This window comes from Crinia signifera, chromosome 2 (assembly GCF_055691185.1).
Source record: "Crinia signifera chromosome 2, ASM5569118v1, whole genome shotgun sequence".
Lineage (NCBI taxonomy): Eukaryota > Metazoa > Chordata > Amphibia > Anura > Myobatrachidae > Crinia > Crinia signifera.
In genome coordinates this window covers 188,163,400-188,191,214 of record NC_139218.1, presented here as the reverse complement: position 1 = coordinate 188,191,214, position 27,815 = coordinate 188,163,400, and the positions used below count along the sequence as shown (strand labels likewise).

The 27,815-nt window shown below is 42.0% G+C and overlaps 1 protein-coding gene across 3 annotated transcripts in view; it reads left to right on the top strand.

The window, feature by feature from the left end:
- Positions 1 to 27,815, top strand: part of HIVEP3 (HIVEP zinc finger 3) — a 128,553-nt gene that overhangs the window by 85,416 nt on the left and 15,322 nt on the right. For 2 of the 3 annotated variants that reach the window (XM_083173375.1, XM_083173376.1), the window contains 4 exons: positions 167 to 5,300; positions 10,313 to 10,449; positions 26,179 to 26,354; positions 26,977 to 27,075. In XM_083173375.1, the coding sequence (XP_083029501.1) occupies positions 585 to 5,300; positions 10,313 to 10,449; positions 26,179 to 26,354; positions 26,977 to 27,075 (5,128 nt within the window). In that variant the 5' untranslated portion in view covers positions 167 to 584. The remainder of the gene's footprint in view (positions 1 to 166; positions 5,301 to 10,312; positions 10,450 to 26,178; positions 26,355 to 26,976; positions 27,076 to 27,815) is intronic. The other variant, XM_083173377.1, reaches the window with a different exon arrangement.

Sequence of the window (27,815 nt, the reverse complement as noted above, 5' to 3'; positions counted from 1 at the left end):
AATGTAATGTATCTTCCATGAACTTTTTGTTTGGTTTATCTTTCTGGCATTGATAATGTATGTATGTGATTCTTCGCATCTCTTTAACTTTCCTTGTTCTTGGATTTCTCAAATTTATCTTTTCTCTTTCAACAGTATTTACATACTTTTGTTTTCTCTTTTACAGATCTGTGGTGCTACCACCAACTTTCTTGAACACCCCAAAAGAAATGACATTTTGAATTCACAAAGCTTTACAAGCAAAACATCCAATGGTGGAATTATTACTGTTACCTGGCAACAATGTCAAGAGCCAATCCTGCCATGGAGCTAAATGGAATACTTGTACTCTTCATTTTGCAGTTTGTACTCTCATTTAAGTGACTGAACATGGATTACAAATGTTGATATTGGCACTATATTTATTTTATTTAGTATTTCCAAATAGAAACTTTATGACCAAAAACCTTAAACTGACTTTCTGCTCCTAAAGATTCTCCATCAAAGGTGCAATGCATATTATTTTCCTATTTTATCATGGTTGTTAGTAAGTACCACTCCCTAGGACTTTGCAAAAATAGCACTGGGAGCTTCTGGTGTAGGTGATGGAGCCAGAGAAAGGCCAGAAGAGCACAAGGAAGTCGGAGGAAGGTGTGAGGAAAAGGCCAAACAAAGGAGACGTGGCTCAAAGTACATCAGCTTCGATAGAGTATATAGTTACTGGTGAGGAGGACACCTTAACACAGCAGCAGCATTTCCCAAGTTCCTTGAAGATAGCAAGAGAAGGCCCTCCTAGGAGAGTGGGAAGACCGTGCAAACCAAAAGGTCCGCTGCCTGAGCAGCTGCACGTTTCCAAGTCTCAACCGGTTTCACCAGCATTCATGGCTCCCCGGGTAGACACAGAGCACCACCTTGATGTGCAAGCATGGAAAGTTGTAGATCCAATACAATCTGGTCCGTCCAGGTCTTTTTCTTCCTCTGCACTACATGCCAGACATAGTCGTTCGGCAGAAGACCCCACACAGAAAGCTCACGTCCAGCGGCCAACTCAGGTTCCTGTAAAGCAAGTGGATGAGCCTCATAAAAAAGAGAAGAAACCCCAAAAGCCAGGCAAATATATATGCCAGTACTGCAGCCGGCCATGCGCCAAGCCAAGTGTTCTACAAAAGCATATCAGGTCTCATACTGGTGAACGCCCCTATCCTTGCATTCCTTGTGGGTTTTCTTTCAAGACAAAAAGCAATCTTTATAAGCATAGGAAGTCTCATGCTCACCGGATTAAAGCAGGTCTGGCATCGGAAATTGGTGTAGAGACATATGCATCCAGTTTGGATATGGAACGACTTGGCGGAGAAGAGATTGATGATCCATCAGAAGGAGAAAGCACAGATTCGGAGGATGAGACAAGCACAATGTCGAACCTTGTGGAACTCTCACCCCAGCAGAAGCATACTTTGTCAACATGTGATTCCCAAGGAGTATCAAGACAGCAAGGTACAAGCCATGATCTTTTCGCTCTGTCACAACAAAACATATCCCGTACATCTGACGAGAGTGTCACATTTACTGATCCTTCACCTGAACTCAGCCATAAGTCAGAAGATACTCACAGTATAAAACAAAAACTGGCACTTAGATTAAGTGAGAGAAAAAAAGCCAGCGAAGAACAGACTTTTCTCAGCCCAGGAAGTAAAGGAAGCACAGAATCTGGTTATTTTTCACGTTCTGAAAGTGCAGAGCAGCAAATAAGTCCACCCAACACCAATGCTAAGTCTTATGCAGAAATTATTCTGGGTAAATGTGGAAGGATTGGTCAGAGAACCTCTATATTAGCTACTCCTTCTCCACTTTTAGGCACTGCGGAGGAAAAAACTAGTATGGTGCCAATGTCTGTACCTAGAACACAAGTAATTGAACATATTACCAAACTCATTACTATTAATGAGGCTGTAGTGGACACTAGTGAGATTGATAGTGTTAAACCAAGAAGAAGTTCACTGTCTAGGAGAAGCAGTATTGAGTCTCCTAAAGCAGCTTTATATCGAGAACCTTTCCAGTTTGATGTCAAGTCTCCAGGTTCAATTTCCCAACTAGATAGTAAGATTTCTGAGAAAACACAAGCTGAACATTCGTTCTCTTCCATCAAGCACTCCCACAGTGCCACAGAGACAGTGCCTCTTCTTCGAAGCCACTCAATGCCTTCTTCTGCCTGCAGTGTAAGCACTCCACATCCATTCAGAGCTAGTTACTCTTTTGATGAACGAATTGTGGATTCTGAAGTTTTAAGTCACAGTCAGATGTTTTCTTCACACCCTCGACTATTAAAGAGACAGCCAGCAATAGAGCTTCCTTTGGGAATGGACTATTCATCAGAAGAAGGTAGCTCGATAGGCAGAGATACTGCTGGAAAAACAACTGATGACCTTGAAGGAAAAGAGAGTGAGTTTTCCAAAAAGTCAAAAAAAGTGGGTAGGGTAAAGGGTCTGATCTATGAATGTAACATTTGTGGTGCTCGTTACAAGAAAAGGGGCAATTATGAAACTCACAAGAAATACTACTGCTCTGAATTGGAAATTTTAAAACCTGAAGCTTTGGCAATTCAGAGCTCTGTAGAAAGGAAAGGACATTCGGAGCAAGAAACTTGGCCTCAGGGGCTAAATTACAAGTTTGGACCGGGTTTAGAGTTATCCACTTTACGAAAAAGGAGAAAAGAAAAGAGTCTTGGGGATGATGAAGAACCACAATCTGTTGATTGGTCTGAGTATCCAGCCTCTGCAACACCACTGGAATCTCACTATGCCTCTTCATCTTTAGCTATGTCTAGTGATGCAGTCAATCAGACTGTCAATATAAGTGAATCTTCATCATTGTCGGATGTCCACACAGTTACATTATCTCTAGAAAATAAAGAGAAGACTACAATGTCTAAGGAAATTTCTGTCATTCAGCATACTAGTTCATTTGAAAAATCTGAGTCCATGGAAAAGAAGAGTAGTTTTGATGAGGAAGACATGACTGTTGCACAAATGTCTTCTCATACTGTAAGATCTCATACGCAGTCATCTCACCCATTGCAGCCTAAGTTAGTCCGTCAGCGCAACATTCAAGTTCCAGAAATCTTAGTCACTGAAGAACCTGATAAGCCAGAAGCTGAGCTTGAAGATCCTCCAAAAGAACAAGAAAAAGTAGAGGAGTTTCAGTGGCCACAGCGGAGTCAATCTCTTGCACAGCTTCCTGCAGAGAAACTTCCGCCCAAAAAAAAGAGGTTACGCTTAGCCGAAATGGCACAATCCTCTGGGGATTCCAGCTTTGAATCCATGTCCCTTACTCGCAGCCCCAGTCAGGACAGCAGTATTTCCCATGCCTCAAGTCATTCAGTTTCATTTGAGCGAGAAGAGAGTTCTAAATCAGAAATAATGGGTCAACCATTAGAGAGTGCTGCTAAGTCCCTTGGACATCACATGCTCACTGTTCCTGCCCACCATCACCATGCAAGAGAAATGAGAAGATCTGCTTCAGAACAGACACCTAATGTGTGTCACACATTACAAGTTTCAGAGAACAGAAGCAAATCATTTGATTATGGTAATTTAACATCCTCTGCTTCAGCATCGATGCCCACTGCTCAGGAGAGGAGGAAATGCTTCTCTATTCGACAGACTTCTCTAAGCAGACATGTGGAAATTGAACCAGAATTAATGCCCAGAGACTGGAAAGAACCAGATCAGCCCTCCTCTTCAAGCCATACACCTGGCATGAGTTCTTACAAGCAATCTTCCAGTATATCCCCTAAGGAGCAAACAAGTTCCAATACAAGGACTGGTCAGACTGATGAAACTGAAAAGAGCTATTTGTCACAACAGCTATCTCTCTTCCCAGTACAGCCATTACTGCACTTTCCTCAGCACACTTCAGAACCTTTATCTTCTCAAGCTATGAGCAATATTTCTGCTCCATTTTCTCTACAACCAATCGCACAGACTGTGTTTCATACACCAACTCCTTTACAGGCAGCTTTTTTGCATGCCGACCCTCTTCAAATACCTGAGCATTTGACCTCACATGCCCTGGACATTTCTTTCAGGCCTCGCTCTCCATTTTCACTCCTGCCTTACCCAGCATCTACACCATTGCCCCCCACATTCTTGTTGCCTGTGCATCACCAGTTTGCTCTTCCAGTGTCTGCGCAAGTTGGTGGTCAATATCCTCTAACTAAACCAGAAATCTCTCCTCCCTTGGACATATCTAGTATTTCTCAGCGCAAAGATTATTTCCCAGAAAGAAGCCACACTCCAGATTTGGAACCTGCTGCTCAAGTGACCCTTGCAAGTTCAGAAGCAGTTGTATCATTAGTTGTTCCTGTCAGAATTCAGACACAAATGCCTTCATATGGGAGTGCTATGTATACCACACTCTCTCAAATTCTTGTTACACAACCACACTGCAGTCCATCTTCTCTTGTAGTACAAAAAAGTGATGGACGTTCAAAGGGTTATTATGGCTTTGACTTGTCTCATATCTTACCAAAAGAAGACAGTCCCATCTGTGAAGTACCTTTCCTTCGTGTTCCATTCCAAAAAACAGAACCAAGCAGATACATTCCACTCACTACTTCTGTTGAGAGTGTTCTAGGATTTGATGGAAGCTCGTCATCTGTTGGTGGCAGTAAGCGTATGCTATCACCAGCAGGTAGCCTTGAGCTCACAATGGAGACCCAACAGCAGAAAAGAGTAAAAGAAGAGGTAGATCCAGAATGTATAATTCAAGAGGAAATGCTGAAGGAACGATCAGTGCTGGAGCTAGAGTTAATTCCCCCACCTCCTGCCACCCATGAGCCATTGTTGGTTACTACTATTGGTCTCTCACATCCCAAATCTCCTGAGAAACATAGACAACCTGATGAAACCATAAAAATCAAAGAAGAGAAGGATGACATAGATCTGCTCACTCCCACGTCATCAATTTCTCCACCCAGATCCAGGCCATCTGTCAGCTTCATTATAACTTCTCACGAAGAAGCAGAATCTAAAAATGTACAAACTTATCCAACTCTGCACACAACCACTAATGTCAGTTGGTGCTACTTGAACTATGTCAAGCCAAATCACACTCAGCAAAACGACCGAAGGGCTTCTGTTTATTCTAGCTGGTGCATCAGTTTATATAACCCAAATCTTCCTGGAATTTCAACCAGGGTGGCATTATCTCTTCTGAGGTCAAAGCAGAAAACAAGTTCTGAGATTTACACCACTGCTGATGCTCCGCAGACAGATTCAAGTTTGTTGGTACCCTCCAAAATTCAGAAACCTAAAATGACCGAGGTGAGAACAGCTACTTTTTTGTGTAACGTGCTATAATATGGTCATAACATTAATTGGCCAGTTTTGTTGCAAGATATAGGTTGGCCCTGCAGCTCTTTTCTAGGAGGCCACTGTTTTTGTGATTTTTGTTCCCATCCCCCAGTGTAGGCCTACCTATACTTTTGATAACACTGCTGAATGACAAAATATCCACAGTAAAAGTGGATGTCCTTACCACAATTCTCCAACACCAGCTGAGGACCTGAAACAACTTCTTCCCTGGGAATTGGTAGTAGGTCTGCTATAATACAGAAGAGAGTGATAGGTTTATGAAATATCTCATTGAGGTCAGTTTACTAAATGTTAGCTACTTATTTAGAGAAGCTTATATATATGCCTTGGATAAATATAAAGAAGAGTAATCTGCTAACAATCATATATAAGTGCATATATTGAGTTGCATCTGTTTTCTTCTGGTGTACGGGTTTGTATACTTACACATTTTTAGTGTTAATAGTAAATGCTAAAATTGCAATACTCTAGATATATATATATATATATATATATATATATATATATATATATATAATAGAGCAGTATCATAATAACATACAATGGGGATAATTCGGCTTCACACACTAAAGTGTGACAATCCATATTAGGCGTTTTCACCCTTCTGTGCATGTAGGAGCAGTGACGCAGCATTAGGGGGTGTGATCCGGGCAATGCAGTTGTGTCTGCACTGGGGGGGCTGCATAACATCACATGCCGCAGCTGTGAGCCAGAAAATGGAGGCGCTGTGCCTGCCTTCACAGCCAGACTGCACAAATAGGGGGCTACCCTTATGGTAGAGGTCTCATCACAGGCTGGCACTTTACTGGGTTTGAGGCCTTGCCCTGTGCTGTGCGAACCCCAGCATTCGAGAGACAGAAGTTGCAACTGATTCTGAGTTGGGCCCAATGTAACATCATATAGAAGAGAAAAGAGAGAATTTGTAAGTGTAGCAGGTTGATTCAGGTGACCACTGGATACTGAAGTAATTTAAAATAAATGGGCTTTTATTCCAGCAAAAAGGTAAAATCAGTGCAATAGCTTTTTACAAGGAGTACAAACAGCAGCTCAAGAACATAGCAACACAGCATCACTGGAGGACAGCAATCTGTATGTCAGGGTCTGCAACATCCATTACACAGAGGAGTGCCAATAGCATACACACTCTTATATCTATCCCCCTGAATGACCCAGAAAAAAAGGTTATATACTTTAACTCCCAAACTTTTTACACCTTATACCACTTTCACAGAGAAAATGAAATTTCATGAAATACACGGGTCCTTTTTCTGTGTGAAAGAGTCAGTCCGGATCTTAAACTCTGGGTCTCCAACTCTGCAATTGACCAGGGTTGGAAAACTGGAGTTTATGAACCGGGTTGCTCCTTTAACACAGGCAAAAACCCTGTGTAATAAAGCAAATTACCAGGTCTAAATTTTAGTGAGGGACCGGATTCAGTTTGTCCACATAAACTATTTTATTGGAAGCCACAAGCAGTGCTTTTTTCCCATTACTTAACCATAAATAATTTGAGTTGGTCCTGGACCACCAACCTAAGACACCCCTGCAAGTGTCCTAAGGCACAAATGAGGGGAAATTTTAACCTGCCACAATAGATTTATTAATAAAGGCAAAAATCACAGTTTACATACAAAATGTTTAAAAGAAAATGCAAACAAAAATATAAACATTAATACAAGCATCTGTTTTTTATTTGCCTTTAAAAATCAAATGTAAATATTGAACTGTCATTTGGCCACAACATCATGTAATAGCTGCTATGCTATTGATTTTAATCCAATCAGCTGATAGTGTCAATACTCAGTCAGCCAATCAGTGTTTCTGATGGGATACGGCAGCATTCCGGAGGTCAGGATGGTGGGGTTCACGGCATCCCAAGTGTCCTCAGAACACCAGTGTCAGAACATAAATGCAGAATGCCGACAGCTGGCATCCCAAACATAAGTATGATGGGCAGGTTAGTCAATAGCAAGTAGGGTTAAGGCCAGGCTGCAAGGGAGGGTAAGGGTAAGGCTGCACGCAGGGAGAGTAAGGAAGGTAAGGTGAGAGAGCCCCTGTCAGTGTTCGCATCAAAATTTACATAAGTGACCTCTTTCATAATTTCAGCAGGTGTGCCAAGCCGCTCCTAAGAGTATTGTTGGCATCTTTTTTTGATGAAAATGTATCTTAGTCACAATGCGATAGGACTATGATGCACTAGTACATTGTGCTGATTAACTGGGTTCATGACACTTGTATATTTGTGTGCGACTGAGTCTCTGACTCTGCATAGGAATTGCTACAGTGAACCAACTGTTTTCCAATACAAGTTCTGTTGTGCTTCGTATACAGCCAGTCACACAGTACACAATGTTACACATCAAGTTTAGGTACTTGTGTATTTTGGCGGCGCCCATCGCATCGCATACCATAACACATACGATGGTATGCGATGCGACGCGATATCGTACGATAGAGCACGATGGCATACAATTTTGAAATTGTATGCCATTGTACATGGCATACGATGCCATACGATGCGATGCGATTAAACATTGTATAAGCACCCTAATGGGTGCTTATACTATGTTAAGCACCCAAATGGGTGCTTACAATGTTAAATGCACCCCCACGCCACCCCCCACTATAAACGTGAACCCGAAGCGTGGCGAGCGCAGCGAGCCCGCGAGGGGCGGCGGTACGCGTCCTACGACCTTTTCATACCCCCACTATCCACGTCGGCGTGGAGTTGAGAATAGAATAGTGTGGCGAGCGCAGCGAGCCACCGAGCCCGAAGCGTGGCGAGGGGACGCGGATACCTTCACAGGTAAACGCGTCCCCTCGCGGGCTTCACAGGTGTCCGCGTCGCCACGGACACCTGTGAAGCCCGCGAGGGGACGCGTATAACTGTGAAGGTATCCGTGTCCCCTCGCGGGGCTCGCTGCGCTCGCCACGCTTCGGGCTCGGTGGCTCGCTGCGCTCGCCACACTATTCTATTCTCAACTCCACGCCGACGTGGATAGTGGGGGTATGAAAAGGTCGTAGGACGCGTACCGCCGCCCCTCGCGGGCTCGCTGCGCTCGCCACGCTTCGGGTTCACGTTTATAGTGGGGGGTGGCGTGGGGGTGCATTTAACATTGTAAGCACCCATTTGGGTGCTCAAAAGCACCCTTTAGGGTGCTTATACGATTTTTGGTCGTATAGGGGGTCAAAATCGCGTCGCATCGCATCGCATGCCATCGGGTGCATGGCATGCGATGCGATGCGATCTGTTCGTCGTACGACGGACATCGGGGGCGCCGCCAAAATACACAAGTACCCAAGTTTATATTTACAGACTTCTGGTGCTTCCCAGACACATTGCATTGTGATCAAGACACATTTTTAGCAAAAGAAAAGACGGCCAATGCTAGCTTTGCTTTACTAAGGCTAGTTTTACGAAGTCACATCTGTAATTGTGCTGTATTTATAGGAACACCCCAAAACACCTACTCTTAAGAAGATGCAGAATACAATTATACAAAAATATATGTACACTACATATCTAGTGAGATTATTACAAGCATTGGTAGTCTTTTTTTTTTTTTTTCTTGAAATGAATCTTGATCTCAACATGATGCAGATATGGCACACAAGGAGACAGTGCTGAATCCGCTCGGTACACTGCGAGCAGATGTGTACGCTTACACATCTGATCGCAAGCACTGCACAGAGGAAAAATACTTTCATGGTTACTTACCATTAAATGATTTTTCCTCTGTTCGCAGCAGTAAGGTAGCCCAGGACTTACTTTTCAGCTGCACAATCTTCTGCAATTTGGGGATGGGCGCTGACCACCTATATGCATCAGCAGACCCCCACTATCAACAGAGGGGCAGAATTTGTAGAATTAGTATAGACTCAGTCACACACTATATATGTGTTACATATCATATTAATCATCACAGTCTCCTTTCGCATTGTAGTCACAGACACACAATGCTAGCAGAGAATATACTGTGCCAGTCATCTCATGTTGCTTGGTATATAGTGCCTAGATGTATGAGGACATGCTTTAGGGTCAGTAAGACTACATTAGAATACTCCAGTAGACCCAAAATATTTATACTGTATATTATTTTTATCCAACCCCCTTTTACATTTACCCAGTAATATAATACATTGCTTCTGGCAAGACCACTGGACTTTATTTTTCATTTCAAAATGGCACTTTCAGCATGATCTTATGATTAAATGTAAGTGATGCTTTCTACAAAGTTAATTGTTTAAAAGGACAATCTTCAACTAACTCAGTTTGGTCCATGTTTGGAGACCACTTATCCACTGTGGTTTCCAGTTCTATTTTGGGTCTGTGATAATTAACATGGTATTGTAAAGATTTTGTTGGGTTTAGAAAGAGGTGTCACCCCAGGAAAATACATAGTTATCCTCGTATGTGCGGTAGCCAAAATCCATTACATAGAAATTTCTAAAGTTAGTGAATAGATTCTTTTACTAGTATTCACCACATTAATGGCTCCCTGGAGACGCCTCATCTATGGCTGCAACTCTCAGGCAATCACAACTTGTGGGAATAGACTCACTAGAGAAACAGAAACTTCCTTCATTCTGGGAAGCATGGTAACATCCACTGTATTACTACTTAGCTGGTGGTTTTTCCAGGAAAAGCTTATTACTTAGGTTAATCTAAATGGTACAACTGTGTGTGACTGCCATATTATTTCTTACTACATATTATAATAGTGAAATGGCATCCGCACACACATGGCTTAGGTTTCAAAATATCTTTGTGGTATATGCATAGGTTTCATCTGTGACCAGAACTGGAGTAAGGGCACAGAAGGAGAGCCTTTAATGGAAAGTGGCAATTGATATTAGCATGATGTAATTTGAGCAACTATCTGTGAAATTTATGGACAGACTCTTTATCAGTGCATATCGTACCCTTAATTGTATGTTTCGTTATTCCAATGACATGAAAGCAGGCTCATCTTCCCACTCAAGCACCTAAAGAGACACCAAGAACTGATCAAGAGGAAGAGAAAAGGATAAAGCCTGAGGATTCTGGGTCATCCGTTAAGCGAGGAGAGCCTTCCCGCATACGAATCTTTGAAGGAGGGTGAGTGCTTTCACTTTTTGTCTCATTCTAGTGGGCTTATTGAATGTCTAGTGCTTGGCTTTGGTGTTGACACTGAACTTTGGATGAAAACTTTTGCCAGTACAACTACAATGCAGTTGACAGATACAAATATACATTTAAGGGCTCATTTAGAGTTGCTGATTTCTGTAATGTGCATGTTTGCTGAAATTGCATACTCCACACCCATATATAGATCAAAACATATTGCTGACTTGCATTTCCTTATGTACAGCAGCGGTGTACAAGAATAATCTGAGTACAGTAAGGTATGGTCGCATAATTGCAACATAGACATGGACGCATTCTCAAATACACATTTTAGGAGGCCTATCCTTGTAGGTAGCAGTGAGATTGTGCAATATAGCTAATTATGATCTATTGCCACATCTGATTGATGGATTGTATCTTGAGCTGTCCAGCTAATATCACTCTAGTCATTACCATCAAGGATATATTATATCATGTCACATTGCTTCTTTGGGCATTTACATTTGGACTACTGTAGAAGATTCCCATTTAAGGTTAAATGGGAAAGCAACAGGTGTGGAGCTCATTGTATTTATTGCTGCTTTCCCACTGCCTAAACAGGTAATGACCTGGTAATTGTAAACGGGTCTTTAAACGGGTAAAAGCCATAAAGACCCTTTCCCACTGCAGCACTTTAACGGTAAATTGCCGTTTAAATACCATTTTTGTCACATTCACATTGTACCTGTTTAAACCACAAAGCAACCCATTTAAACATGGGCTGTCATATAGAATGGACTTTTCTTGACCACAGGCCAAACATGTTCTTAACCTTTATTATTATTACTAAATACCATTTAAGAGCCTTTCCCACTGGCAAAAAAGGCTCTTAAATGGGTAAAACACTGCTTTTTACCCGTTTAACAAATACCGGTATTTGTTGAACAGTATATTGCCATTTTTTTAGCCTTTTTAAATGGGTAGAGCTGCAGTGGGAAAGCTCCAGGTTGCTTTACCCATTTAAGAGCTGCAGTGGGAAAGAGGTATAAGATTGTGTATGGTGACATGCAGCTTGTCAGTCTTTTTCTACGAGTGTTTAGTGAGAAATTTTTAAATGAACCCTTTAGTGTATGACTGAGCTATTATATGCACATAAATAACTCAATGATGGGACCACATTTATAGTTTTAAAGGACTTGTAGTCCATACACACTGGGCGATTATGCCCAGCGTGTATGGACAGCAATCATTGCTGGAGGGAAAGTTGCTAAGTGCATACACACTGAGCCGCTTCCCCACTGCCCGACGCCGTCAGCGCGGGGGGCGGACGGCTTTGCATAGTGCAGCGCTATGCAAAGCCGTCCTCAAAGCTGCTCATCTGAGGGGTGGATCGTCACAGGCATACACATATATTATTGAAAAATTGTAGAAGAAACATATAGAAAAATACCTGTGTACCTGTGTACCAACATTAGACCAATAATGGCTGTAATTGACAGTGGTGCTGGGTTGGCGGTGAAGCTGATTGAGAAAGGGTTGTCCCAAGAGAGGACAAAAAGGAAGAACAATATAGGTAATACCAGCAGGTGAGCAGCTTTCCCGGCAATGATGCTCATCGCCGGGGCATACACACTGGGCGGCTTTGAGCGGCTTTCAGCTCAAAGTCGCCAAGTGTGTATGGGCCTTAACATATTTATTCAGAATTTGTTGTGGGAGTATATTAGTCTATGTACAGTATGTTAGCCAAAGGAAGTTTTTTATGTGCTCCTGCTTTATATAGAGTCTGTTATATGCTCTCTTTCTACATTCTGTAAGCTGTTATCTTTTTGAAGAGCTCGTGCATCTAGACTTTAAGTCAAAGCTTCTATGGCTATGGTCTTTCTCATCTTTCTCATTGTTCTTTACCTATTTCACCACCTATCCTAAAGCATCTTTTATTAAACAATCTCTCCTTATAACTCCCACACCCCTCCTGTTTATTTCTCGCTCACTCTGTCTCCCTCCCACCTCCATCCTGCTCCTGCTTCTTGTTATTTTCTTTCCTCTCCTATTCCCTCCTCTTTCTGTTCCTGTGAGAGGTAGAGGAGCCTGCATTCTCAAATCTTACATCATACAACCGCAGACAAATATTAACTCAGACTGGATCTCTTTGCAATGATCTCACCACCACCCCTCCCCCACATTCACTCACCAACCAGAAAGCGTCTGCTCTGTGTCCTCAAGGTGATTCTTTCATATTAACAAGCTGGCAGCATGACTACATGCTCCTAGTCCTTCATTTCCATGTTTCCCTATGGGAGCAAGACTTTTCCATAATAGCGCAAGATCTCTGGTCTTACGTTTGTGTGTGTGTGTGTGTGTGTGTGTGTTATATCATTATTATTATTATATTTATCAATTTTGACTGTAAAATTCAATAGTGAAAGATGTTCTACAAAATAAATATGCAATTTTTTACTATATAGTTTTTTTTGTGGAAGTCCTATGTAATGCATATACTTTATTGCTTATCTTAGAAGGGTCTCTACACATTTTCCCTATTATGTCAGTCATGATGATAGATTTATGGCTAGTTGTTAGGTTGCTGAAACTCTTCCCAGAACTGATTCATAATTTTCTGACCTTTTCCCCAGGGCTCAACCATGATCCTCTGACCTTCCTCCCCCCAGATTTCACCTGCTGTCTGACCACTTTCCTAGACCTGCCTTTCTGCTACCCTACTTCCCAGGTACCCTGACTTGCATTCCCAAATTGGACAATTGCCCTTCTCCGGTAGACAGTTATTGGGGTCAATCCAATTATACGCAATGAGTGCTCCGCAGCAGCCGCCGCACTTTACGGCTGCCAGTATTTGCACAAAAGTGCTCGTTGTCCCATTGGGCTTCAGCTATTTGTGAGGATCAAGGCTGATTTCAGTCTATGAAAGGTGCGAGTCGAGTGCCTTTACTGGCGTTAAAATGCTGCGGCAACATCACATCGCACCCGTCGCATATTATTGGATTGACCCCACATAGTCTCTCGTAGACGATTCTTACATTGAGGAAAGTGATAATGTTTAGACAAGGTGTTTTAAAAACCTGTGCTAAATAATTGCATATTTACCAAATTGTTTTGCATGAGCACAGGTAGATCTCACATTATAGTGGTTGCTATTTTCCTTTTTATACAGAAAAAAAACCCATTTAATCCGTTATATGGTATCAGGCAATAATATCTATGTTCTTTCAAACATATTAAACCGTGCATATTAGAAGCTTATCCTCTTGCCTCTCCCAGACAGAAAGCTCCTTGGCTATGAAAGCGTTAAGAAGACTTGCCAACTCTGCTTACTCCTCCTTTCAGCCTAGTTTTCCTGTCTAGAGCATGCAAGCTTCCAGCTGGTAGAAAAGCAGTGACACGGTCATTGTCAGACTCAGGATGGGGGATTCCCGAGAAGAAGGTTGGGGCTTAGTGTCAACATGAAGTGTTGGAAAATGTGTACATATGCAGTATGCAGAATATGAGGAGATTCTTACATAATTAAATATAGCTGGATTAAAAAATGAATTTTTTTAAATAAGTGTTTTATCTTATTGGCCATAATCATAATAGTCTCTTAACCAGATGTGTAATACTGTATAAAATTACTGTAGGATTGTGTCACTTTAACCATTACTCCTAGTTCTCATCACATGCTTCAAATGTCAGTGGTTCCCAAACCTTTTAAATCACTGCACCCTACAGTATAAAAATATTTTTCTCGGCACCCCTAGGCCAAAAGTTTGTTATTGAGAATTTCATAAAAAATGAAATTTAAATTAAATAAGTTATGATGACATTTTATCATTAGGTCCAGTTATGTGGTAAGGGACAGGATTCACTTCTGTTTACCAACATATTTTATAATTGGAAGCCACAAGCACTGATTTTGCCTATTTCATTGACCGTAAATATTTTTATTTGGTTCTGAACCACCAACCTGAGGCACCCCTGCACAGTCTGGGAACCACTGACCTAGTACCTGTAGAGAGAGGATATTTTCCTACAAACAAGGTGTGAGAGATATCGCAAATCTCGCCATAAAGCTGTACAGAGGTAGACTACAAAGATTTGCTGTTTTCTAATGACTCATGTGACATTAATGGTTCAACCATGCTATTATACCTTTGGGTCACAATGATATAACTAGCAAACTTGCAGCCCACACTTCTTCAGTGAAGAATATGCATCATACATATGTTTTGTGTAGAAGTGAGCAGACTGATTTAGTCACCAACCATTCCCAAGAATGTCACTCACCTGACAGCTGTTTGATGGTGGTCGTAACACTAAACTACTCAGATGCTGTTCCATAATTTCCTGTAAATCAGTGGTTCTCAACCTCGGTAATCAAGTACCCCCAACAGAGCAAGTTTTCCAGGTCACCCAGCAGGTTCACAGGTGCACTCTTTATTTATTGACACATTTTAAAAGATCACAGGTGGAGCTAATTATTTCACCTGTGATTCTGTGTGGAGACCTGGAAAACGAGAACTGTTGGGGGTACTTGAGAACCGAGGTTGGGAAGCACTGGTGTAAATGCTTTATTAGTTTTAGATTGGATGACAGAGAAGCCCGTGACATATGGATTGTATTATTGTCATAATCATCAAAGCATTGGTCAACCACATGTGCTCTGATGGGTGAAGACATTGCCATGGTGGAAGGCACTAAATGCTGAAATGTGGGATGAAGATCAGTACCATTCAGTTATTATTAGCACTGACATTGTTTTCTAATGAATTACTGCAACCTTTATGTTGGAACTAAGCAGTCCTTCCCCAATGCTCAGCAGTCTATTGTCTGTGCTCTTTGCACCACTGAACATACAAGGATGAATTAGCTGGTGCGATGATGTGATGAGCACACTATAAACTGATTGTGGTCCTGATTTAGAGTTGTATCCAATGTCAGTATTTACGAAGTTGAGGCGATTATCAGACAAAACTGCACATCAGTAAAGTCACACTGTGCACACTGAAGGCGTTCGCACATTGCGTCTGCACAAGCGCATATATACGAGCATGTGCAGAACCCCTCCATCAAAAATGGGGCCGATCGGTCCCATTGTGCAGCCATGTTATGCGACTATAGGGTTACTCAGATATTTGATTATAGAAGCATCTGAATGTAGCTACTAGAAAACAATGGGTGTCTCTGTACAAATCCTGGCATTTGTGACATTTCTGTATTGTCCTACAGTAGTTGCATACCAAGACACAGATGGAATAATGCATGGGGGGGGGGGGGGCATGACCATGGTGGCGATGGTGTAGGCAGCAAGTGCTAAGGGCTATCGACATGGGATATCCTGCACAGTCCTCCTGAGACCCGGGGACCCCCTCGTTGGCTAAGACTGTGGACGCAATTTGGGCTGCAACAGTCATCTCATCATGTAACCTCACCACATCACCTCACTCCCTCGTCACCACCCCTCCACTCCATCTCTTTCCTTTTTTTTGCTCTCTCCCCGTGCCATGTTCTCTCTCCCCTGTTCTCTGTCATCCTCTCTCCCTTGCTGTTCCTCCTCTTTCTCTCCCTTTGCCCTCCTCTTCTAACTGTCTCTCTCCCCTGCTCTCTTCCTTCTGCCCCCTCTCTTTGGGGGAGATTCTCTAAGAATCTCCACCCCCCATCGCAATTATAATTATCGCATATGTTCTAACGTATGCGATAATTATAGCAAAGGACAGCTCTTGTGTTAAGAGCTGTCCTTTGCGGTGAGAGTTGCCGGGTCCCAGCAGGTCCCGGCGGCTCCCTCCCACACCCGGCGCTGCTGCTGCTGCGCCAGGCTCTCCTCCTCCCTGCACCCGGAAGAGGATCAGTGCAGGGAGGAGGTCACAGGTCCGTGCAGCACAGCTCTGTGCTGCCCGGACACAGGTGTGGGGGAGGGGGCGATGCAGGCGGCGGGGGTCCATGCGGGGCGGCGGTGGGATGCGGTAGAAGCCCATTGGCGGGGGATGCTTAGTGCATCCCAAAATGCGGTAATAACCCCGATAACGGGGTTTTTACCGCATTTTTAGCTTAGAGAATCACCCCCCCCCATATCTCTATCTGCCCCTAATCGCATTACTTCCTCTGTATCTCTCTGCCCCTAGTTTCTCTAGCTCTCTTTTCTCCATGCTTTCCCTCTCCCTCACTCCATCCCCTTTCTCTCCCTGGCACACTCTCTCTCCCTCTTTCTCTCCCTGACACTCACTCTTGCTCCCGTCTTTCTCTTTCTCCCTGACATTCTTGTACTTCTTCTCGCACTACCCCTTTCTCTCTGACACCCTTTTTCTCTCACACCTTTAAGAGAGATCTTCATGCAAAAAGAGAGGGAATCTCTTTTTCCATGGAGCCATCACTTTCTCACTCCTCTTTCTTGCTCTCTTTCCCTGACACCCTCTTTGTCTCTCACTTTACTCACTCTCTCTTCTGCATGATCCCCCTTAAAAGCATTGTAGTGACAGTAGTTTGGGGGGAGGGGTTAACTCAAAAGCATTGCGATGGGACCCAGAAACAGTGGAGGAGGACCCCAACTTTATAAAGTGAGGGGTTCCCGGGACCCACATTTTTTTCAGTTTGCATGATCACTGACCCTTTTTCTATCTTTTTATATATTTGACACACTTGCCAAATGCCTAACTTGGAACGTTTAAGGTATCAATGACCGACTAAATGATCCCTAGTATTAAAGTTGCTTCGATAATATGGCCCTGATATATCTTGCTTGACTGAAACACATCTAGAAGGGTGTAAAACTCTTGCACTTAAAAGCCTAGTACTTCCTCATCAATGGTTGTTTCTATTTTAATCGATATATCTGTCCCATTTGTCTTGCTATCATTACATACTGGTCCTTATTCAGATCTGATCAAAGTACAAATTCGTTCTCAAAATGGGCAAAACCATGTGCACTGCAGGTTGAGCAGATGTAACATGTATATATAGAGAGAGAGAGAGTTAGATTTGGGTGAGTTATTTTGTTTCTGTGCAGGGTAAATACTGGCTGCATTATTTTTATGCTGCAATTTAGATTTCAGTTTCAACACACCACACCCAAATCTAACTCTCTGTGCACATTACATCTGCCCCACCTGCAGTGCACATGGTTTTGCCCATTTTGAGAACAAATTTGTACTCCGATTAGATCTGAATAAAGGCCACTGACCCTTATGGTCGATTTGTATTTCTTGAATGTACAGTTTCCCTGGCTCCTTTGTTTCTTCCTGCCATTTATTTTTGATGTTCTCAGGTGTGCTGCTACCTTCATGGCTAGGTCCCCGAACACACCTGTGCTTTGTTTGGGAGACTTTAATGCTGTCATGGACTCAGCTGTTAATAGATGGCAGGTTTCTCCAGGTATCTTTGATCAGGGTGGGTCTGGATTTTCTAACTTTATTAAAGAATTGGGATGTGGATATGTAGAAGACTAAACATCCTACTGCTAGACTATTTTCCTATTTTATTTTCTCTGAAAATCACTTTTTTTCCCTTATTGATCTAGCATTTGTTTCACCCGTTTTAATAACTAAGGTTTTGCACACAGACTATAAGCCGTGCTATGTCCCTGATCATTTCTCCTGAGTTTACATATACTGTAGATATATGCGGGCCCAAAGGGTTGAGGCTCTGGAAACTCCACCCTTCTTGGCTTACACTGATGGGAGCAGGGTCAGAGTTGTAAGTGTTATGGGAGGGATACTTTGTAGAAACTATTGGTAGTGCCCATATACAGTAGCTACTGTTTGAGATACTTTTAAGGCCTTCCTTTGAGGGTCTTTTATACAGAGAGTAGCGGAGCTTAAAGTATATTATAGAAAGATAGAAACTACATTAGAAACTGACTGGAAGCATTTTGAATCGCAAAACTTGAATAACAGATTAGACTCTACTTGTATCCAGTGACTGGCAGATCAGGAAGCCTGGTGTGCTCACCTTTTGGATAAAGTAAGTAAAACCACTTTTTCAGTCCAATAGATTATACAAGCATGTAGCTAAAACAGGTAGTTTCTGGCATATTAGTTCATGCTGACAGACTGGCAGCTTATGTCCCAGAACTTGTACGAGAGGATGGGTCTCTGGTTGCTGAAACTTCTGCTATAGTTGATGTTTTCACTTCTATAAATCCCTCTACTCTACCTGCCTTTCTTGTGACCTCTCAGCCTTACAGACTTATGTAGCATCAGCCGATCTACCCCATCTTTCTCCAGAAGATGGCGCTTATCTTGACATTAGCGGATGTGGAGACAGCTATAGCTTCATTCCCTGGTGGCAAGGCTCCAAGTTCTGATGGCATACCAATAGAGGTCTATAAAAACATGCTAAACCAGTGGTTCCCAAAAAAATGTAATCATGGCATCCTTGAGTATCAACTTTTTTTCATGGTGTGGTGCCCCTAGGATAAAAAGGTTTCTTATTGAGAAATTTAGAAAAAAATGTTAAAGTAAATAAATGTGTTTATACTGTATGTCATCCTTAAGGTGTGTACACACGGCAGGTTATGCCGTGAGATGCAAGTCCCAATACAATCAGATTGTATCGGGACTCACATCGCATGGCATACATGCAGAGGGACAGATCTGCACTATATAGTCTTGGCTGCCCTCTTTATTTCACTGCCGATTTGCCTTCACACAGGAATGCGCATCGGCAGCGCATCAGGCTTGCAAGCCTTAAAAAAGCATGCGATCTGCATGCGATATGGCTTCCAATGTTCCACTATACTGGCAACATCGGAAGCCATATCGCCCGTGTGTACACACTATTAGATTTAATTATGTGGGGAAGGACAGGATTCACTTATGTTTGTTCATATATATTATGATTGACAGCCACAAGCTCTGGTTTTGCCTATTACAATGACCATAAATAATTTGCATTGCTCCTGAACCTCCAACCTGAGGCACCCTTGAGTTCCATGGCACACAGTTTGGTACTTACTGTGCTAAACTATTTATTCCAGGTCTGTTAGAAATATGCAATGCTATTTTTGAAGGGGGCTTTTTTTCTATCTCCATGTCTGAGGCAATCATCTATGTGCTACCTAAGCCAGGAAAGATCACAAATTTCCAGATTCCTATCTTTCCATATTCCTCCTCCCTACTGTCTCAAAAATTGGATGCCATGAGTATTATTGGTCACAAGACCCCCTCTTAGAAAGTTGCTATTGTAGGGCAATTTGGTAAGAAAGGTATAAATACCACTGCAGGCCCTTCCGCAGAGCCATGTAATTTATATATGTGCCATCTATAATAAACTTTGATGCATTCTCCTTACCTGAGTCGAGATAGAAGATTTTGACTTGGTACACACTTGCAGAATGCTGGGCACGATGGAGTGATGTAGGGTGTCATGCAAAATTCCGCAGCATTGAGTAATGCACAGGGGTGACTGGAAGATATTGCATGCGACCCACTAGAGCTGTGCAATCTGTACACACACTTAACCGTATGCATGATTTTGCATCGGTTTTATCTGGAAACAACAATTCAGCTGAAATTTTTTAAGTACATACACTCCCTTGCAGTAGTTTGTCCATATCTGATGCACATTGAAGCTTAGATTTTTGTAAGGGAGTTCATCTGGAAGATAACAAGATTATAGATGATGCCCTTTGTTATGGGTCTGCAATTGCAAAGAGACTGAAATTAACTTATTGTTAGTGGTATCTGGTCTAATTTAGGAAGTATTGAAATGTTCCGGCTGGAAATGTATGAAAGTCTTCACATCTACAAATGCAACTGTATGTTATTGGTCACTTAATAAAATATAAGAGTTATTATACAATGCTTATACAAAACAAGTAAGCATTTTTAAGTCCCAAATGTTAAGCTTTTTTAAATCCCAAATGTCAGTGGGTTGCGAGCGATGTGATTTTAAGTGCCATATACAGAAGTACTAGATTTCCCTGATATGTAATACAGGTTGAGTATCCCGTATCCAAAATGCTCGGGACCAGGAGAATTTTGGATAACGGATTATTCCGTATTTCGGAATATTTTAATATTTCAATGATGTATTTTGAAGTATCTTGCATTTATGCTGTATAAACACATAATATAGGCCCTTATTCTGGTTGGTGCGGCCGGAGCCGCATATGCGGCTCCGACCGTGCAGGCGAATCCCCGCCTTCCATACGGATCGCCACGGCCGTCCGTACGCGGATATGTGGCGATCCGCATGAAATTGGACGGGGATACGCCTCCTCCATGGTGGGAGCAGCCCCTGCATTCGATGGTCGCCGAACATCGAATGCAGGGCCGCACGCTCCACCAGGTCCCGCAACACAAGACCACACGGACACTTGTCCGTGTGAAATCTTGTATGGGGGCGGGCAGCTGACATCCGGCGATGTCAGATGCCCGCCCCGTACCCACGCGTCACGGCCTCATTACCATGCATACGCCCCGCGTTTGCATGGGAACGCCCATGAAACGCGGGGCGTATGCATAGGGTAATGAGGATAAGTAGCCCCTCACGCCCCTCTACGCCCCCTGTGCGGCGTATAGAGAATCCTTGCGGCGAAATCGCCTGCACATGCGCAGAGTGACCTCTGCACATGCGCAGAAGATAAACATCGGCGGCCCGTACGCAAGCGGGAATATCCGCACCAACCAGAATAAGGGCCCTACACACAAATATATTTTATTACCACATAAAATACACACAAACATATTTTAATTGTTCAAAAAACAAGGTTTCAAAACGTGAAACAAAATGTGTGTACTATCTCAGCACTGAATTTGAATGCCAAGCAATCATTGTCTTGCACATATATAGTGCCAGTTACATATCATGTCCCCAGTGATGCTGTTACATATGTCCCCAGTGAGTTTTTAGCAAAAAAAATTTTTTTTTTCTCTTTCTGGAATGTCCGTATTTCGGAATAATTCGGATAACGGATATTCGGATACGGGATACTCGACCTGTAAATGAATAATTATCCACACTAGGGTTGATTGGTAGACTGGTGCCAAGTTTCACCTCTATTCACCTCAACCCAGATCTTGCATGGCAAAAATGGGAAAACAACAGCTTATCATTGGTGATCTTTATTTGAGAAACTTGATGAAATTTTATATTAATTTTTATTCCTTCAGAGAAAATGTAACAACATTGATCTCATTCAGTGTTTGAAAAAGTGATAAGAGTCTTGAAGGTTTATTTACTAAAGATTGATTTCCATCTATTTTTATTGATTTAAACCCTGATGAAAATCTATCTAAATAAAAGTTGGGTTTCAGGAACTAAAACGCACATTTTCTAAATGTAAAAAATAATACATCATTTGTTTTTAACCCCTCAACACTCAGCATCGATTTGAGATCGGTTTTAAATGGATAGAAATTAATTCTGCCAATCTAAGATATAATTGCTTTTGGTAGCTAAATAGGACCGCCCTTATTCTAGTACTTGGTACTTAGTATTTTGTCCTCACAAAGAAAAACTTCCAAACACGTAATTAAAATAAAAAAAAAAAAAAAACAGTGTTTACAATATCCAAAAAGGAAGAATATATTACAGTAACCCAGACGCTAAGTTATATGTTCTTCCCAGGCAAATTTATAGTTGGATTTTACAAGTTCTGGGTGAGGTAATTTTACATAGAAGGAAAGGGCCACAATCTTTGAGTAATTTGCTTAATAAAAATAGATAACTCTGTTTTCTCTAATTTTATATATATTTGGTAGTCATGTGTAGGGGATGTTAGAGTAAAGAGAACATTGTCAGAAAATAAAGATATATTGTAACGAGCTACTTCCAGTAACTCAAAGTCAATATAAAGATTGGCGAGTGACCACCTTTATCGAGTGCCATTGGTTATGCTAATGTGTTTTGACTATATACCATTTATCATAGCTCAAGTAATGGGATGTGTAAGGTTTGTACAGCTTTCAGAAAATTTCAGCTGAACTCAAACTCATAGGCTAACAGATCCTATTCGGATATGCATTATCTGCATCCATAAAAACTCCCAAAATGGCTGGGATCCTATTTGGATTAATAGTTTGTGTACTCATTACTTATTTAGTGCTCTCTTGTGTCTGTCTCTCCGCAATGAAAATAAAAATTGATTGTTTTGAATTAGCTGGGGCAATACAGGTTTCACATTAGTGGTAAAGGGTTTAAAAAAAAAGAGACCGGGAGCCCTAATGGTCTGAACCAAAAGGTTTCCTCGGTCTATTACCTGGCGCATGTTAAAAAATTCAATGAAATTTAAAATTGGATTGGATAATAATATTTATTGCTGCAGCAACGGGATTATGAGCAGCCAGTTACTCATGCTATTATATGGAAAAACTTACGTTGCGCTGCATAAAATCAGTACTAGCTTGCTGTGCACAAAGAGACCGGACACACTGTGTGATTTTTTCTTTCACCTGATCTGTTGTTAGGGAACAGACACCCATGAGCAATAACACGAAAAGCACTGAATAGCATTGATTATTCAGTTACAGTGGCATCTATCAATGGGTGGGATAAATTAGGTAACAAGTTAACAGTCCATTCTGGAAGTTGCTGTGTTTGAAGTTGGAAAAATAGTCAAGCGTAAGGATCTGAGTGACTTTAAAAAGGATTAAACAGTAATGCCTATATTATTGGAACAGAGGGGGTTATTCTAGTTCATTCTTTCTGACAAATTCCTTCTTAGATGGACAAAACCATGTGCACTGCAGGTGGGGCAGATGCTACTTGTGCAGAGAGAATTAGATTTGGGTGGGGTTTTACTTCAACGTGAGATCTATATTGTAGTGTAAAAATAAAGCAGTCAGTATTTACCCTGCACAGAAACAAAATAATTCACCCAAATTTAATTCTCTCTGCACATTTTACATCTGCCCCCCTGCAGTGCACATGGTTTTGTCCATCTAAGAAGGAATTTGTCAGAAAGAGTGAACTAGAATAAGGCCCAGAGTGTCTCCAAAATGTCAGGTCTTGTGGGGTGCTCTTGATAACGCAATGGTTAGTACCTGCCAAAAGTGCTTCAAGCAAGGACACCTGGTGATCTGGTAACAAGGTCATGGGAACCCAAGATTTATTGATTCTTGTGGGGAGTGAAGGCTAGCCAATCTTTTAGAGGAGCTGCTGTAACACAAATTGCTTAAAAATGTAATGTTGGCTATGATAACAAGGGGTTGTAATACTCAGAGTATCCCAGTGTGATGTGTAAGGGACTGCATAGCTACAGACCAGTCACAGTACCCACGATGTCCTCTCTCTACTGCTGTAAGCGACTTCAATGGGCATGTGAGTTCTAGAATTGGACCATAGTCCAATGGAGTTGCCTCGGAAAGAGATGGCACCAGGTTGCATGAGAAGAAACTAAGCTAGCAGACTAAGTGTAATGCTCTGAGCAATGTTCTCTTGGGAAATCTTGGGTCTTGGCATTCTCTTTGAAATGTACCACTTACTTGAACATTGTTGCAGACCAAATGCACCCCTTTATGGCATTGGCCTCTTTAAGCTGGATAATATATATTCCACACTGCAGAAATTGGTGAGGAATGGTTTGAGGAACATGATAAAGAGTTCAAGGTATTGATGTGGCTTCCAATCTCCTCAGGCTCAATCTGATTGAGCATCTGTGGGGTGTGCTGAAAGAACAAATTCAAGCCATGGAGGCCCCACCAAACAACAGGACTTAAAGCCTTTTGAGGTCTTGACCTTCAAAGGTTTTGTGGAGTCCATGTCTTGCTGGCTCAGAGCTGTTTTGGCGGCACAAGGGGAACTTACCCTATATTAGGCAGGAGATTTTAATGCTATTGCTGATGGATATAGATGCTTGTTTGCGGGCTTTTATAACAGTCATTGCAGTTTTTAGAGACATAGAAAAACAATGCTCAATTACATATGTATTTTAGAGGGTACCAGCTGTATGGCAATATTAATGTCTTATATGGATACAAAGCAAAAACACACATTCTTGCCATTACAGTTGCAAATGTGCATATATAGCAAAATAAAATGGGGCAGATGTATCAACCAGCGTTAAGTGCAAAAATGCACTTAATGCTGGTTAACTGGGGGGGATTACGTTTATCCTAATGTATTACTAGCGCACCTAACGTGCGCTAGTGACAGCCCGTCGAGTTATGCTCGGCGGGGCTGTCCCCTGCAATCCCCCCCAGGGATTAGCGGCCGGGGCGATGTATTAACAGCCTTCAAGGCGTTAATTCGCCCCGGCCGCTTCGCCAGCTCAGGGCTAGCGTTGTCCTATCCCCCACTATGGGGACAATGCTAGCCCTGCGTCTTGGGCTGCGCTTGAGATCTCGCGGTTTTAGCGAGATCTCGCGCATGCCCAGAAAGCCGGCCGGGGGGACGGCGAGTGCGCATGTTTGGGGCGGCGAGGGAGCCGATAAGGAGAGACGTTCACGCTGGGGATAACGGCTCTCCTTATCGGCACGTTATGCTGGAGAAGCGGGAAACGTTATTCTCAAAAAGTTATAGGCAGATTAATACATCTGCCCCACTGGTTCTTGTTTTGAAAACTTTGAAAAATGTAAGCTCACAACTCAACATTTTAATATGTAGTCATTTTTCCAGTTTATCTGTGCTACACTTTATTCCCAAGGATATGTTGCTATACTTTTCAAGGCTTCTGCAAGCCACCAACAAAGCCTTTGTGAAACAAATTAAAATGACTAAAAATTTACATTCATTTTCTGTATTGCCTTTTTGTTTCCTGCATCTAGTCTGCAATTTATCCCTTTGTCTTTGTGATGTCTTTTCCAGTCTGTCTGCACCACGACTGCTTTTCTCTGTTCTAATAACACCACATATATACATCGTTACCAAATTCTCTTTCCCACTGTAGCCCATCATTCATTTTTCCTGCCGCTTTTCTCTCTTACACTACATCATCTGTCACATTTCCATGCATTACTCTCTCCCACTGTCTCCCCATCCTTCCCCTCTACCTATTCTTCTTCTCACTACCAATTGTCTCCAACATTATTCTGCCTCTGACTGTTCCCCATCCTTCATCTTCCCAATACTAATCTTTCACTAGGCAACATACTATTTCCATCCTTGCCTGATTCACTCTCCTGCTGTCCTCATCCCACAACTTGTTTTCTTCTCTTTCTCACTACCTCTGATACTTCACCTTTCCCATCCTTATTCCATTCTCAAATTTTTGTACAATTTTATTCCTTTTCACTGGAATGCATATGTTTTGTCAGTAGTCTAGTAGTAGAATGGCATAATACTGACAGTTGTACTAATACTAAGTTGTTGTAATATTGCTTCAAGTAACATTACCTCTAAGTCAGTATTATGCTGTTGGCATTCTCCTGTTGACATGTTGACTGTCCCTTTGTCCCCATTCAGCATCTTTCCATGCCATATTCTCCCTTCTTCCCTTCCACTGTTTCCCATCCTACATCGGTCCGGACCTTATTCTTTAGTGTACTGTCCCCCAGCATGCACCTTTCTATACCTTTCTCTCTCCCGCTCTTCCCCATCCTGTAGCTTTCCTTACCTTATTCTCTCTCCCACTCTTCCCAATTCTACACCTCTTCTTGTCTTATGCTGTCATCTACTCTTCCCCATTCTACACCTTTCCTTACCTTATTCTTCATCCCACTATTCCCCAACATAAAGTGGTCCACACATTATTTTCTGGTCTACTGTCCTCACCTTATACCTTTCATTCCGTAATGTTTCTAGCTATATTAAATATCAGACTAGTGGTGGAATTAATACTTGGCTACATTTTCAGCTTGTTCTTTAATTCTATAGGTACAAATCCAATGAGGAATATGTTTATGTGCGAGGCCGTGGTCGGGGAAAGTATGTGTGTGAGGAGTGTGGGATTCGTTGCAAGAAGCCAAGCATGCTGAAGAAACATATTCGTACACACACAGATCACCGTCCGTATGTGTGCAAACACTGCAACTTTGCCTTCAAAACCAAAGGTGACTTTTTTGCCTACCAAAGTCTCTTCTGTGGAATCACCTCCCATTTTACCGATTGATACTCAGCTAAGAAAGACAATGGGCTTTATTTACTGAGCATTGATTTTGTGATCTAATGAATTACTGCTTGCAAAACCAACGGGAAGCCAATGATCATAAAGATTTACAATATTTTTAAGTTGCTTTTGGCAAGCTGACACAAATTATAGATTAGTTACTAATAGGGGAGTTTGAACAAAGCACTGGTCAATAGGTTCTGTGCAGTCTTTTATGTTAGAAAATAATAGCTTGAGGTTTGCCTATTAGCCTAGGCTGATGTTGAAAAAGAGTCAAAAGCCAGCATGGGGTACCCCTTATTTGTCCATAATCAGCCCTATGCCCAATTTTTAGGAGGTTCCCATTCTAGGGCAAGTTGACATTATGGTACACTACACAAGTGTGTAATGCTGTTACTTTAGACACCAGACAGCCATCTTTGTCCCTCGGTTTGTAGTTGACCACTAAACCGATGCATAGCAAATTTACACCCAAAGCCATTATCCGATTTTACAGCAACGATGTGTCAACAGGACAGCACAGCTTAAGCAATGGATTTTATTTATAACTTTGTTTTTTTCTCCAGGGAATCTAACTAAACACATGAAATCCAAAGCACACAGCAAAAAGTGCCAGGAGCTAGGTTTAGTGCCACCATCACTGGCAGAGCTGGATGCAGAGGAAGGTACTGTACAAATCTGGCCATTCGTTGTATACACATTCACTTATTTATTAGCCTGTTCGTCTTAGTAAGGACAGGCTTGTTTGACAAGGTCTCCTTTTTTATTGTGGGTGCTCTGATATGGTTTGGGGGTAAATATATACTGGGCCTGATTGTTCGGGAGTACAGCTAAAAAAAATCAAGTCTTTGCACCATGGCCCTGTCTCAGGCCATATTTGAATTTATGTAAATCTCTCTACTAACTGCTTCCCTTGTATACATCTGCATACCCAAATGTGCAAGGCCTGAGACAGGTTCCAAGTTTCTGTAGTCAGTAATAGCAATTGGTATGTTTTTAGACCACACCATCGGTTGCACCAACAAAACTTTCTTTGCCTATGTTTATATGTCTGTCTATGTCTTCTATACTTGCAGCTGCGCACCTGTGTATACTACCACTGTCACTGGCAGGCCCACAATATTATGCCCACTGAACAGAAAATTATTGTGTGCATTTCTAACCATCTCCCAGGCACCCAACACTTTCCCACAAAGCACGTGCCATATACGTTTTTCTAAATTCAGTAATTGTTATTAAAGTTTTTTGTAAAATCAAGAATAAAAAAAACAAAAAAACAACAAATGCAGGTATATGTGATATGCAGCAGCATAACTTTGTGTAATATCTATTACAGGTAAGAGACACATAATGCAATCAGGATATGCAAAATCCCCCACGTGGCAAGCAAGTAATAGACCAATCG